This window comes from Anastrepha obliqua, chromosome 4 (genome assembly GCF_027943255.1).
Source record: "Anastrepha obliqua isolate idAnaObli1 chromosome 4, idAnaObli1_1.0, whole genome shotgun sequence".
NCBI lineage: Eukaryota > Metazoa > Arthropoda > Insecta > Diptera > Tephritidae > Anastrepha > Anastrepha obliqua.
In genome coordinates this window covers 125933115-125949669 of record NC_072895.1, presented here as the reverse complement: position 1 = coordinate 125949669, position 16555 = coordinate 125933115, and the positions used below count along the sequence as shown (strand labels likewise).

Below are 16555 nucleotides of genomic sequence, written 5' to 3'. Positions count from 1 at the left end.
TTAGATTTCCCCAGATAATTCAAAGTGGAACTGTAGAAGAAACAATAGTTCGGAAATAAGTTGTGAGTCTGCACATTTTTGACTGAAAAATTACTTTGTTCTTACACTTCAATGTATTCACTTAAAAAAATCGCAAAATGTTTACATATCTGCCATTTATATTATTATTTACCTATTAGTATTTTTTGGGAATAAATGCAAAAACTCACATATGTTGTACCTATGTGATGATTACGTAGATATGGGTGATTTTAATGATAACAGTATTCTATCCGTCCAGTTTTAAATCGATATATTCCTTACGAGAATTTTTCAGAATATTGCTAGTTCGTCTTTACAAGACCTAGAAACTCCATCTCAAGGAACGGAAAGGGATGTTCAAGGCAAATCTATTAGAATTGGTATCAGTAGAACAGCATAAAATTAAATGACGAAAAGCCGTTCCGTTCGCTCTATCGTCATATGCCTTTGGCTTCAAATGCATGTCGGCTGTTCAAAGCAGCTCCATTTCTTTTTCTTTTCTAAGTATTTGTTTTTTGTCATGACATTCCAATTTACAAAACGTTATTGTTGGTGTAGTACCTTTAACACTAGATTGCCCTTTTTAGTTTCAATTAGAAAAACAATTACGTATATAATGACATAATTTCTTAGAATTTTGTGACTTTTTGTACAACATATAAATGCCTTTATTAATAATTGTAGTTACCTCCCCCTCCTTCATTTCCGTTACATTCATATGTGTTTTACCTATATTGCCCAAAAGCAGTCATTTTGACTAGTTAGGAAATTTTAAATAATCAAATGACTCTTATTGAATTGAGTAAATTTCTTATACCTTCTACTCAAATATGAACGAGACGTTATCAATAAAACGGTCCGCGGATGACATATGGCAAAAATAAATTTTTTTGTTTTTTGGTAGGACTGTTATAAGCTTACATGGCAAATTTCAGCGTGATATGTCACATAGTTTGTTTTCTGTGCTACTGTAAACAAGTCAAGCTCGAGTGTGTTCTTCGAATTCTCTTTTATGACTTCAATTGTCTCAAAATATTTCCACGGAGCGGCAACTTGAGCTTGGGAAACAGGAAAAAGTCACATGGAGCCATATCAGGCGAATACGGTGCTTGCGGAACGATATTAACATTATTTTTGTTCAAATAATCGCGAACAAGACGTGATATGTGAGCTGGTGCACTATCGTGATGCAAGAACCATGACTTGTTGTCCCCCAATTCCTTCCTTTTAAGACGAATGTTCTCGCGCAAACGCTTTAAAACGTCTAAATAATATTCAGCGTTAACCGATCGGCCTTGCGGAAGGAACTCCGTGTGCACCACACCTTCGTAATCTAAAAAAACAGTCAGCATAACCTTAATTTTTGAGCGACTTTGGCGTGGTTTTTTGGGTTGATGTACGGCCCTCTTTGAACGATTTGTACCACTGGAAAACACGTGCACGCGATAGAGCAGAGTCCCCATAGGTTATCTGCAACATTTTTAAGGCGTCTGCAGCCGAAATTTTGTTGGAATAACAAAATTTCAAACAAATTCTTTGTTCAACTTGAATTTCCATCGTTAAATTCGAAGAACACACTCGAGCTTGACTTGTTTACAGTAGCACAGAAAACAAACTATGTGACATATCACGCTGAAATTTGCCATGTAAGCTTATAACAGTCCTACCAAAAAACAAAAAAATTTATTTTTGCCATATGTCATCCGCGGACCGTTTTATTGATAACGTCTCGTTCATATTTGAGTAGAAGTATGACCAGTCCGGCTCTGTACTGCAATAACAGTTTTCATTTTACCGTTAGAGCATTTTTCGCTTGCCCTCCTCATAATTTGTCGATTTGGCAGTATACTTGATAAGTTGCAGTTGCTCAATAAGCTAAAGTAGTATTTGTTATTCGAATCTTTATATAGTGATACTTGTTCTAAGAAATTGTTTATTTTATTTCTTTTGTTCCCTAAATTCATGAAAGAAATGTCGAATAGAAGTGAGTTATTGGAAAAGCTAACGAACATAGTGAAGAGTGCTCCGATATGGAGTCAGGTGCAATAAATTCTGAGCTATAATCTGAAGATGAAGCGGATTATATTCAAAGCGAAACATCTGACACTGAAGATAGTGGTGAAGAGTCGATCACCAATGATGAAAATAAAAGTGTCATCAATATGCCCAGGAAAAGGTGTAGGGTGCTAAATAGTGCAGACTCTGATGAAGAAACTGAAAATATCTTTCAGGAGACCGAAACAGCTGCCGATGGTCCTGTATGGTCAAAATTTGACGAAGGTGGTATTCCTGGAAGGTTACCATCTACTTGTATTTTCAAGGGTGTGAAAGGCCCAACAGGCTACGCAAAAAGGAACATTATGGCAGATAATCCTATCAGTGCATTCTCGTTGATAATAGATAACTATATTATCAAAAATATAAAAAAGTGTACAGAAGAAGAAGGCCGCCGAAATTCGAGGAACGATTGGACAACATCATTACCGGAAATATGTGCATTTATTGGGATTTTATATGCTCGTGGATTTAAAATTGAGTTATTTATGGTCAGCACAGTGGGGTCCCGAGTTTTTTAGAAAAGCTATGGCCAGAGAAAAGTTCTAGCAAATCCTACGATTTATTCGGTTTGACAGAAGAAGCGAAAGAGTAGACGCCTACAAACAAATAAATTTGCCTTGGTTTCGGAAATATGGGACAAGTTCATTGAAAATAGTCAAGCTTGCTATCAACCAGGGCAAAATATAACAGTTGGCGAGCAATTATTACCGTCAAAGCCTAGGTGCAGGTTTACCCAGTATATGCCTAATAAACCCAACAAATTTGACATCAAATTCTGGCTTGCATCAGATGTTATTAGCAAATATATTTTAAATGGTTTTCCTTATTTGGGGAAAGATGAACAACGACCATTGTCAATGCTTCTCAGTGAACACGTTGTTCTGAAACTTGTCGGGCCATATATACAAACTGTGGAAGAAATATCACGACCGATAACTTTTTCACTAGTTTGTCACTCGCGACAAAATTATTGGCCAAAAAAACAACTCTAGTTGGAACTATTAGAGCAAACAAAAGAGAACTACCCAAAGCAGCCAAACAAAGGAAGGATGAGATGCCTCGTTTTTCCACTCTGCTATATAAATCAGAGAATTGTGTTCTTACACTATATAAAAGCAAACTAAATAAAATAGTATTATAGCTGTTCTAAGTTCTAAGCATACATTTGTGAAAATTGATAAAAGTAATAAAAAAATGTTACCGGAATCTATACAATTTTATAACAGCACAAAATGTGGAGTTGAGTTTCTAATAAAAGTTTATATGAAAAATGTAAAATATCACGCATAGACTTTTTCTTAATGATCGTCAGTAAGATTTGTTAATAAACTGACATTCATAGAAAATGAACTGATAAACAAATATCTGTCAAAGGCAAGGGAAATATCATTACCTCTAACAGAAAAACATTTATCACCAATATATTTAAAAATACTAAAAAATAATAATATGTTACATAAAAATAGTAAAGCAATATATTATCATAGGCGATACAATACTTACAACTTCAACGATGAAAATTTAGTTTATAACATTGATCAATTTATAACCAAATAAATTATAGAAGTTTAATAAACGTTATCTCCTTTTTAAGCCCTTTTTGGGAGAATATAAATAAGTTTTAAAATTATGCCAAAGACATTACAAATAATAATGATAACCTATTGCATAATCAAAAGAAAAATAAGTTTTAAACTCCTAGATAAATACAAATGTATGTTAGGATAATGCTAAATAATCTAATTTTATCATAACTTTGTAAACTAATATGTTAAAATGATTTTGGGCAATAAATGAATGAATGGAATGATATGACGGATCAAATGGCCAGAAAATACACAGTAAAATCTAGTTCTCGTAGTTCTCCAAATATTTTTCAATATTTTAGATTTGGCTGCAATAAATTGGCAGAACAGTTTTCCACTGAATACAGAGCTGCAAGACAGAAAAATTCATCAGAACATGAAGACCCAAAAAGATCAACTGCAAATGCAACCCATTCTAACAAACGCAAAATTTGTCAAATACGACTTTCCCACAACAACAAAACAAATAATATGTGTGCGGGAGATGTACACATAAAAAGATTTCCACCTTAATTTGCATAAAATGTACAAATAAAAATGAATAAATTATTTTTATTTTTCAAGTGAAGTAAATTTTTTTTTTATTGTTAATATGTACTAATAACTGTAAATAATTTCAAAAATATTAAAAATTAACTTTAAACAAATTTCTTTACACATTAGTTATTGTTTCATAATGCAGTCATTTTGACTGCTTTTGGGCAATATAGGTATATACTAACTTTCAGTCTTTCTAGTGTTAGTGAATGCGCCTTGGACGTGTTCAATTGTTAACTAGTGTTTGAGGGCGGCAACATTAGAAGGTCTATCCCAATTACCGCGCATTGAAAGCAGGCAAGATTTTCATCGTAGAAATCGTGAAAAATATATATATTTTTCGCGCAGTAAATTGTTTCATTTGTGGAACAACATCAAGACGCACACCATAGATAGCAAGAGGAGCTCGGCCAATCACGCAATAAAGGGAGCAAGCGCCATTTATATACATGTGTATATATATATATGTATTTACCATCAATTAAAAATGGTTAAAACTAAAATAAATATGGGCATTTGAATCTGTAAAACTGGTATATAATGAAAAAAAGAAAATTTTGTGAAAAGATAAACTTATCTTTCAAAAATATAGACACTCATTTCCGACCTATGGTTTCTTCTACATTTTCTCTTAGAAACCGAAACATTTTCGTTCGAACAATTTGTCTGAGCCTATTGTGCGCAGTCCGTAGTACTTATTGGTGTCATTTATGGCAAAATATGTAAATATCGACAAAGACATGAGATGAAAGTTGAATGTGATATTAGTAAAAAAATATATATTTTATAAAATTATTAATTATTTTATTAATTACTTTTTATTAATTATCTTTATTTAAATTATCCTCTCAGTATTTATTTCAGTGCTGAAGGTTTTGTTGTGTTGGGTTTGGGTTTCGTCAGTTAGCGGTTTATTATTCCAATTCTGCGTTTGGTGCGCCCCTCAGATCGCTAAAACTTTCGTCTTGTATAGATACACATACATATGCATATACATATTGCTCGTTTGCTGTAAAAACGTCATAACTCATAAAATTAACCTAAAGCTTTCAACTTACTATGCATTCCTAAGTAAAAGTAAAAAGCACTTTTTCATCTAACGAAATACCGTTAATATATTGCCATGAGCTTCATTCTTTCATAAAACGACCGATGTGTGTAGATTTCTTCTCAGTGTAAAACAATTTAGGGTCTTTCGTTCTTTATTTTGTTCTCAAATACGCACAGTTTTTTCATACAAAAGGCACTAATATACATAAATACTTGGCGACAACTTTTGTATTACACGTACACACATATTTTGTTGTCGTTTTTATAAATAAACTATATACACGTATAGTATGCATTCAGAAAATATTATAAAAACATATTTTTATTCATTCAACTCAATCAGTAACTTATTTCAACACGTTTCTTACAAATTATTGATACACGGTACTAAGAGAACAGTCTTTAAATGACTTGAGGAAAGGAGTTATTGAATGAATTGTACGAGTAAAAGATGTACTTGTAAAAAACAATAAAAAATCCCTCTTAATTTATCCACCGCATACACAAAAATTAAATAAAAAGTATAACGTTCGTCCTCGATGTAAACTAATTTGTAGAGCGAGTTTTCGTTAAAAAAGATCGTTGTTTATTCTTGTCGTATTTTAATTATATAATACCTACTTCGTACTGAAAATTATAGCCGTTTGCATTTCGTTATATTCGTTTTTTTGATTTTGTTGATTTACTTTCATATGTACATATGTATATATGCATACATGTACATATATTTTTTATACATATTTTTACTTGGAAAAGTACTTTAAATCATCGTAAGCGTGCCCGCACCAAGTCCGAAACCAACACCTTTTGGCCCGAAATTTCGGCCGTAACACGCCCTGCAATAAATATCTCCATCTGGACCGTCATTTAAATTTGTTGAATCAAGAGATTTTCTACAATCAGCACAATGGAAACAACGTTTGTGCCAAATTCGGCTTTTGCTAATCATTTGCTCAGCTGCGAAGACCGCATATCCGCAACGTGGACAGCCTCCTGATGAACGTGCCCCAGTCAATGGTTTACCTTCAGGACTGCAATATAAAAATTATAACATAAACAATATTTTATTAGTAAATAATCCCAATTGTAATTAAAGCAAAACCGATGTACGTAGAGCAAATTAAACTATTCACATAAATTTTCCAATATTTCAATGATGCTTCAAGTGTATAAGATGTCAAAGAAAAACATGACATCCAATCGTTAGTTAGCTTAAAACTTAAAAGAAATCAGTTTGGTTACTTACAATTGAATGGTGGATTCACCAGAAGTTGACACCAATGTTGGTGCATGTCCGTAACCAAACCCTTTCGGACCAAATCGTTTGCCATAACAAGCTTTGCAGTAGATATCTTTGTCTGGTCCATCACAGGCAAGCATCGAGTCTAGCGGGCGATGACACTCAGAGCAGTTGTAACACTTCTTGTGCCACATACGACCTTTTGAGAGTTGTTGTTCTGCTGCAAAAACAGCTCCGCCACAACGTGGACAACCTTCGCCTTCAGGCGCTTTTATTGATGTAGTATCTGGGCACACAAATGGTCGCTGAGACGAAATTTGTTCTTCACTGAAAATGATATTATGTTACTAACATTCTTAAGATTAATTAAGGAACAAATTTAACTAACGTCATTCCATCTGTTTGCAAGAAACCAGATCCACATGCGAATCCATAACCATGAGGACCCCATTTTTTTCCATAACAAGTTTTGCAGTAAACTTCTTTATCTGGTCCATCGCATGCAATGATAGAATCCAAAGTTTTTGTGCAATCTCTGCATTTGAAGCATTTCCTGTGCCATTCGCGGCCCTTCGAGAGAACCAACTCTGCAGCGAAAACAACACCACCACATCGCGGGCAGCCTTCACCTGGACGAGCTTGAATCTTTCCAACATCTATGTCTGCTACTTTTGGTGCCATATCACTGCATATCATAAACAACAACAGACAAATAAAAAAAGTGTTATATGAATTTTTTAAAAAGTATGCAAATTTATATTTTTTGTGGAGAATTACTTTTACATAATTTTCGGGTTATTTGCTATTCAGTTTTATATATAGAGGCAATATGCAAATATGTTAAGGCCACTTTTACAAATGAGTATATGTTTTCTAAATCAAAATCACGCGACTTCGACATTGTGTACAAGTTTACGAGTAAGTCATATCATTAGCTTCATAATTAAATTCTTTTGGCATTTTTATATAAGTAGTATATGTACATATATGTGTATGGAAATTTCTTAGAGCATTTATTATTATAACATTCGTTTCAGCTAAAAGAATGTTCAAAATTCATTTTTGTAGGAATAAATCATATACCTTTGCCACTCGGCATCTTTTATGTCAGACATGAGTCCCATAGAAGAAATTCCTAAATGACCATAACCCCTGGCGCCAAACTTTTGAGCGTAACAGCCTGCATTAATTAGAATACATAAATATCTAAAAACACTTCAATGAATTTAATTTGATAAACTTGTATAACGCACACTGAGATGCAACAATCACTTATACCCCCAAAATGGATTTGTACACACATGCCTGTGCACATCTACACATAAATACCTCCATACACATGTACTTATACAAACATATATAGAAAGACGTGCAAACATATCGGAAAACATGAAAGATTGAAATATTTTTAAGGACTTACCCATTTTCAAAACAATCGGACTGAAGAGCTCCACCGCCTTGACCATATCCATACCCTTTAGGTCCGAATTTCTTTGCATAACAAGCTAGTTTTGCACAAAATATACAAACACAGGGCAGAAACACACAAATGTAAGTATCTTACACAAATTGTAATGTATGTATTCGAGGTAGCTCAGACGTATTTAAATATATATGTATGTATGTATTTATCAAAGGTAGGTAAATGGGATTTTGTGATATTGGAGAATGAATGAGGGGCTAATATTTATATATATATGTCTATGCATATGTATGTATGCAAAATTTACATGTTTTCAACGCTAATGAATAATCATAATACCTTTGCAGTAAATATTTTTGTCTGGACCTTCGCAGCAAAGGATGGAATCAAGACCCTTGGAACAGTTTCCACACTTAAAACACTCCTTGTGCCATTGCTGTCGAAAGGATATAAGGTTAATTTTATAAAGAGAGTTTACTTTGTTTTTATGTATCATAGAATAACATTTTTCGACCTGAATTGGATTTGATTGGCTGGTCCTTCAATAAAATCAAAGCCATTGTTATTCTTTTAACTTCATATACTTCGTCCATGGTGCTGTCAATTTTGTCATGTCCCTCAAATACGATTTCTTAAAGCCTTCAAATATAAGTTTTTTATCGAATTCTACTTCATTTGATTCAACCCTCCACCGCCGAGCCATCTCTTTTTATTTGGAAATAAGGAATACTCGCAGGCGACTAAACTTAGAGAATTCGCTGGACGGGGCAATTCGTAACTTATTTAATGAAATTGTGTCATTGCGACTATGGATTTAAGCATCGATCCATTATCTTGGAGTAGGAGAAACTTTTTGTCGCTAAATGCGAATGAAAACTTTGAAGTTGTCAATTATGAGCAAACGTGGCTCCTACCTTCGGAATAACCCAAATACCTGTGCAACACTGAAATCACTGAGCCAAGTGATTCGCTATGTTCACGCATCTTCATACGCTGTTTTGCAGTATTGTACCATGAATTTTATGTGAAATTGAGTAATCAGCCTTAAATATGTAGTTCCATTAGTTGACGAAGTACTTTTAGATCATACAACTTTTAGACCTTTTCTTAGGTTTGCACGGTGATTTCTTCTCGCAAATCAAGGGTTATGTCAACAAACCGATTGTCAGAAAATTAGGACAGTTTCTTGTGAAAGATGCAAGATATTGTTTGACAAACAATATGGTAGATGTGATGTGGTAACATCTGTTTCAATTTTCAAATATTTATTCACACACAGATTTTTGTTATTACGATCTGTTATGTATGCATGTCTTATGAATTATTTACCAAAGAGTAAACTGACCAAGCCAACAAATGATTCATACTAAAACTAACTGGTAACATTTAGCTCCAACACACATACACATTTAAATTGCTGTTGTTAATGGAACACTAATGAACTAAACAATTAAATTTAATAAACCTTGAAACGAAAAGAAAAATGTAACACTTTACCGTCATGCCAAATACAGATAACATTGGTTATAATATTTTTTAACATCCTGTACCTCTGCAATAAATATCTTTGTCAGGGCCGTCGCAATGCATAGTAGAGTCCAGTGTTCTGTTACAAAGTAAGCATTTGAAGCATCTTCTATGATATCCCTATTTTCACATTTTCAAGGGAAACGAGAAAAAATTGTCATACTTAAAACTCAACATCTACATAGGTACTATATATTTTAATAAAAATAAATCTATTATATGTAGTTATTCTTATTTTCAAAGCATTGGAGCCAAAATAGATATTGGTTGGTTGGTTTAAGGGTGACCCCGCATGGAGTGCCGCAAGTTGGGTCCGTTGTGTTGCCCTAGAGCTCATTATTTTATATGACTTCCCCACCTAACCGAGATTTTTATTATAGATTTTGGTCCAAAATATTAATTCGTTTCGAGAATTTAATGAGAGATTCGATTTTCAGGTCCGAGAGTGCTGAAAGATTGTCAATTGTTGGAGAGCCTAGAAGAGCGAGTCGACTTCTGGCTAGGCCGGGACAACTGCACAGCAAATGTCTGCTCGATACTTCCTCATCTATATCAAAATAGATATTAAGAATAAAAAAAGGAGCTTTTTCATGGCAAAAATACACTCGGAGGTTTGCCATTGCCTGCCGAGGGGCACCGCTATTAGAAAAATGTTTTTCTTAATTTTTGGTGTTTCACCGAGATTCGAATCGACGATCTCTCTGTGAATTCTGAATGGTAGTCACGACCCAACCCATTCGGCTACGGCGGCCGCCGTGAATACAACACCTTTTAAATGAATTCTATCAAAAAATTTGTTCTGAAACTAAAATTATAAGTTCAATATTCCATTTTGTTCAGTATTCCAATCCGAGTTTCCAAAAAATTTCCAAATTTTTAAATGATGACACGAAATTGAACAAAAATACTTTGAATGCTATATTTTAGAAAACTTTTAGCAGTATACTTTTAGTAGCATAAAAATATAAACAGCTTTCAAGGCAAAGGCGGATATAGGAGATCTATTTCATGTACAACTGATTTTAGGCTTCACTAATTACATTTCAATGAATTTATTTCGACAAACGTTTCAAATCAACAGTAATGCTCATTCACCCTCAAAAATGTATATTTATAAGATTTAGTTTAAACTTACTCTGCCACGTGCCAACATCTGTTCAGCCGCATAGACGTAACCTCCACACCTAGGACAGCCCTGTCCCTCTGGAGCTTTAGCTATTACTCGCGGCTCTAAGCGTGCTCCATTACGTACACCATCGATGTCGCTATTGTGCACAAAAAAAAGTTAATATACATATATGTATATAAAATGTATTTATATATGTATATAAATTGCGTAAAGTGATGTTGCATTTAAGTACATATACATATGTGCAATATATGTTTACATACATAAATGGTAATGGATACGTCACATGTTAATATGAATTTATGTATGTATGTATACAGTATGTACATTTAAGGACATGTGGAGGGGCCCATAAAAGTTAAATTTTTAAAATTGAACTTCTTCTTCTTAATTGTTGCAAAGGCGGTCAGAACCCAGAATATGGAAAAATATATTTCTTTAATACCAAACTAGAAGAATAGTATTTCCTTTCAAACAAAATTTAAAAATTATTGTTCCCCATAGGAGAACATCTCAAAAGACATCGTTATGGAATTTGTATACAACGCAAAACAAAAACATATTTGCCTTAATGGATGGAATCGTAAATATACGAAAAATACCAAATAAATGTACATACGCATGCGATTTACAATATTATGTCATTATGCGCATATATTAATTTCTAAATACATACATATACATATGTGTATGTGCACATTGCAATTCTCTTTCCGTGAGTATATGGTATTCATGCACTATGTGCAATATGCCATATACGTATGTATATGTTTATAAATATGTGTTCGTGTATAGCCAGTCCCATTACATACGTGCAAACATACGCACATACGTACCTATGTATGTACATAATAGAGAAAACTCACAAAGTGCTATTAAAGAATTAAAAATGTAAAAAAACCAAATCTCCCATTGTAAAAATTGTTAATGCAACATATTTTCGTTAATAAAATCCATTTTTATTTTTATTTTAATTTTTTTAATAACATTTCACAAATACAAACATATATTTATGAAACATGCATCAATACAAAAAAAAACAAATATTAATAATATTTCGAGGCGACATGTGATTAAACATTGGAACATGTGGTAGACTATCTTAACGGGAAAGGTGTTCACATTAACACGACAGAACATTTTTCATTCCTGAACTCCATCGCTGCGTCTATCTTTCGCCACGTAAATTAGTTGCTGCGATAATATGAAAAAATAATAATATGTTTGAATTTAAGGAAAACATATGTGTTTTCAAATATTCTAAAATAAAGTTAAAGCATGATGCGATAGGCATTTTGAAAAATTAATTTTGAAATTTTAATGTGAACTTTTACAAGTTGTTTATGCTACGGCGGAAGCATGAAAAATAGTAATTCTTTCAGTTTGAAATAACATCAGCGGATAATGATATTTTAAATGCATATTTACAAATACAAACTTTCTATATCGCATCGAAAGTCTTCTACAATTGTTTTAAATATGTACTTTCTTTCTTTACCTTTTACAATGGGAGAATTACGGTATTAAAATAATTGATCTTAATTTCCAAACACAAATTTTAATAATTAGAAAAGCCTACACACATCTGTACATTATTCAATGTTTTATGCAATATTCGTATAGTCAAAAATACTGCCTAATAAAAACTCATTTCCAATGTATGTTGAAATATAATCGTTCTGAATTGTAGATTTTAAATTTTGGATTATGGCAATGTTTTTGAAAATGAAAATAGGATGGACGAAATTAGTGTCTGAATAATGAGAAAATGTAAACATGCACACATATATACATTTGTATGCATGTAAAAACAGCCATATGCATTGAGAAATTGTCTATTTATAGAGGTAGTGTGGAAAACAAATACAATAAAATGATTACTTTTGCCGTTATATGTATGCACACAATATGTGTATGTATCCACCAAGCTATGTATGCACTTATGTATGTATATAGTTTCAGTTTTTTAATGGTGTGCGTTTACGTTATATATAGGTATGTATATCGTTTTTGAAAAATAACTTTTGATGCTTATGAATTTTTGGATTTTTGGACGAATTGCGGTAAATCCGAGTACACACAAGCGTATTTTGAAATATTCGATGCCACAAAAGGTTGGTTATAACAAGCTCAATCACATATGTATCTATATGTATTCAACAATAAATGCCACGATCATTAAAAATACTTACTCTCTGTTTAAATGTGCTCCAGAATCCATTGACAAACACCCGGCACCACCTCCGAAGCCGTAACCTTTTGGTCCATATTTACGGGCATGGCAATTTTTGCAATACAGTTCTTTTTCGTGTTCTGTGCAATTCGTGGAGTCTAAGGCTTTGTTGCACATTCCTGGATGGGAAAGATAAATGTATAACGAGAATTATTCACATTTGATTGAAATAATTCATTTTTGAAGACATCAAGGCTGATCGATCGCCTTACCGCATTTGAAGCAGGTTTTGTGGAATTTGTAACCACCAGCTACTCTCTCTTCAGCGGCATAGACGGATTTGCCGCATTTTGGGCATTTTGGTGTTTCAACAGGTGTGAACGGCATTTTTGTATCTATGGATAAATATAATTCAGTTACTACGACAATTCCTACGAAGACCTCTGAAGTTTTTATTATTTATTTTCAAATGGTTCTTTAATTTGTACTTTTTTGTTCAATTTGTTATTTAATAATTGACTTCTGTAGAAACACTTAAAAACTTCTGTATATTGTATACGTTATTTTGTCGTTGGATAAAACTTGCAATTTCATACCTTAGATAACTGGAATATTTTGTATTTTTCAATTTAATTAAACTATGTGAAATATTTCGGAGCACCGCGCCAAAGTACTTTTCCTCGATTAGCAACGATCTCAAATGAACTGAAAGGTTGCTGCACGCAGGTAGTCTATATTTGTGAGTGCACACGGCACAACTTAATCGAATTTTGTGTTATTAGATAGAGACGGCCATCGTTCAAGAGATTCGTTGATTTCTCGTTTCTCGTTTCTTCTCTCTTCGTTTAAGGCATTTTAGAGAGGGAGAAAGTTTTTGCAGACAAATTATGCGAGATTTGTGAAGAAAAAATCGTTTACTCATGCATAAATATTTAGAAGTACAATAAATATTCAAAAAATGTCATGATCTTACTCATAAGTTTTATTTATTTCCTTAAACTATGAATACATATTACATTATAACAAATAATGTTGAAAAATATAAAGTAGTAGCTTTTACTGAAAAACTGAAATCTATTTTTAAAAACTTTTTACCAACTCAATAAATTTATAATTTTTATTTCAAGTCTTTCTACGCTTATAATGCATATACATACATACACACATATGTATGCATGTGTGTACTAAACTGGTATATGGATGTATGTATACATATATACTGTGCAAATTTGGAATTTAAAGTAACGATCGGCCTACATACATACAACCATATATATGTATATTGTATAAATAATAATGTCAAATTGGTATCAAAGTACTTAGTATACAACGTTATCTATAAATGGAGCGTAGATAATTATAAATTTAATAAACCTCCTCTTAATATATTAATATATATACTCCACATCATAACATATGTATACATATAATATTAAAATTATGTATATGCACCCGAATCCTGAAGTAAAATCTTTAAATTCTAGTTAAATTTAACAAATATTCTTACAAATATACTGTTTAACTATTTGGTGGACGAAACAAATATATCAACACTCTTTTAATTAGCGTGATGTGTGTTAGTCTTAAATGCATGTACGTATGTATATATCTATATATATGTATGTATATGTGGGTATATACGCTAATGTGGGTATACTTGTATATTCAATTCGTTTCATACGGATAAAACAGATTTAAGCCGATTTTTTTTTGCATCGATTAATTAAACAAGGAAGAATAAATTGAATTGATTCAACGGTAGCTTTCGAGTTTAACAGCTTAGGTTTGGTTGAAGCGGTTACCGTCTATGGGACACACTCAGGCTCATGGTATATTATGATGGCGCGTGGCGAACTTATCCGTATAGCTCCTGGTCTTTTCCACAGCATCGAGATCTTCCAACTCATTAACGACTTGTCTACCTAAAATAGTAAAACTACGCCTGGATAGAGCAGGACAATGGCTTAGGAGGTGACGATCTCTTCTTTTTCCTCATCTGTATTTAGGCAGTGCCACGTCATAACTGAAATCAGCAGCTTACATCATACATCATGCATACATATAATATATACATATTTATATATATATATATATAATTAGCGTTTACACTTCTGGTTATTGTTTAGCCGAGCTCCTCCCCCTATTTGGGGTATGTGTCTTTATGTTTTCCCACAAATGGAGAGAACTACAGTTTTACTTCGCCTCCAAACGGCAAATGGTTTCTCAAGAGAAGTTTTTTTTTCTCAAATACAATCGGAGGTTTTTTATTGCCTACCGTGCGGCGATCAGTACTATCCCATAACCCATCAACCGATTCGGCTACAGCGGCCATATACATATTTATGCATATGAACAACGGTTGAAATATCTTTATTATTATGTGCATTATTGAGAATCAAATTGCAAAGGCATAAAACAGTAGGCCCCCTCTATTTGTGGAAGAACAGCAAGATGTACTCCACAAGTTGGAGGATGAGCTCGGACAAACACCTAAGATATTATACATACCATTTGTGGTATATTTTTTTTAGAGAATAAGTTAATTTTAACTTTTTTTCCGTTAGGATAGTGGAAGATGTCATCAAAATTTTGCCTCTATGGAATAAGGCTACTTGCAAACAACTTAAGAAGAAATGTAGACATTTCATAACACAAAATTTCTACGTTCCATATTTTTTAATGGTTATAATGCATTAACTATCAAAATTATAAAGAAGCCGAAAAAAGTAAAAATTTAATTTACATTCATATATGTGCCATAGAGATATCAGATTATCTTTTGAGTTTTAATGCTTTAATGATTTCCATTGATTAAAGAGTGGGGTAGATGATTTTTTGTATTTCAGCGAAAATACAGATTTTTGGATTCCGGAGCTTCTAAGGCGCGTAGAAATGCAAATGCAAATCTAACCTGCCAATAATCATGTTAAGAAAACATATAATCATAAAGGTAATGAGTTCAATGAACATTTTAAAAATTTAACAAATTATAATACAAGTATAATAAAGTACAAAAATAGTGTGAACCAGGACATTAAGCAACGAGCCCTCTGGGACTCAAGCGTACTATACATACAAAGATATATTGGTATGGAAAAATCTTTCTTTAGCACAGCCTCATCAAATGAAATAGTATAAAGTAATCAAATACATAGATACATTTATATATTCATAATAGAGGCAACCGAAAAAAGTGTTAGTTTTGTATATACAAAATTATTTAATCAAAATTTGTTAAGAATTTTCGAATTTGATATTCTGTTGAAAAAAGTGAGGCCGTCTGCAGATGAATCCTATCGTCATCGACAAGTATGAGTCACGTCGTATGAGTAAAATATGATTTCTTCTCGCTCACTTACTATAATAAGCATATAATATATGTATGTACATATACATACTGAAAGCTGATCAATCAGCTGTGCGACATACAAGTATGTATGCATGCATGTATGTAGTAAAAAAATAAACCAAACTACAAAACTCCAGAAATGTCGTAGAACTAACGTATTTTCCTGCGTATTTGAGGTATTTCTTTAGATATTTCGTTTTAAAATCTCAGAGGGGCAAGCGTAAAAATAAGATTGATAAATATTTCGTGCGCGCGAGAGTTGAAGAGACGATGACGCGCCAATGACGATACGCTACGTGAAGAAGAATTTAGGGCTTTTTTCTTAAATTAAGTGTGTAGATATATATGTAAATCAAATTTAATGTACGATTAAGTAGTATGCAGTGGAAATGATAGTTGAGACGACTACACTTTCAGGTTTTGTGAGATAAAGCCTTCAAAATAATTAGATTCTTATTGTGT

General features: G+C 32.8%; 1 protein-coding gene across 1 annotated transcript; it reads right to left on the bottom strand.

Moving 5' to 3' along the window:
- Positions 1–5386: 5386 nt before the first annotated feature.
- LOC129243679 (muscle LIM protein Mlp84B) lies at positions 5387–13469 on the bottom strand. The gene is made up of 9 exons (XM_054880881.1): positions 13341–13469; positions 13017–13139; positions 12764–12923; positions 10578–10707; positions 8255–8351; positions 7913–7997; positions 6881–7177; positions 6499–6819; positions 5387–6283 (listed from the first exon to the last, which is right to left on the bottom strand). Exons 2-9 carry the CDS (start codon positions 13129–13131, stop codon positions 6013–6015), a joined length of 1476 nt encoding a protein of 491 aa, XP_054736856.1. The 5' UTR covers positions 13132–13139; positions 13341–13469; the 3' UTR covers positions 5387–6012.
- Between the last annotated feature and the right edge of the window lie 3086 nt (positions 13470–16555).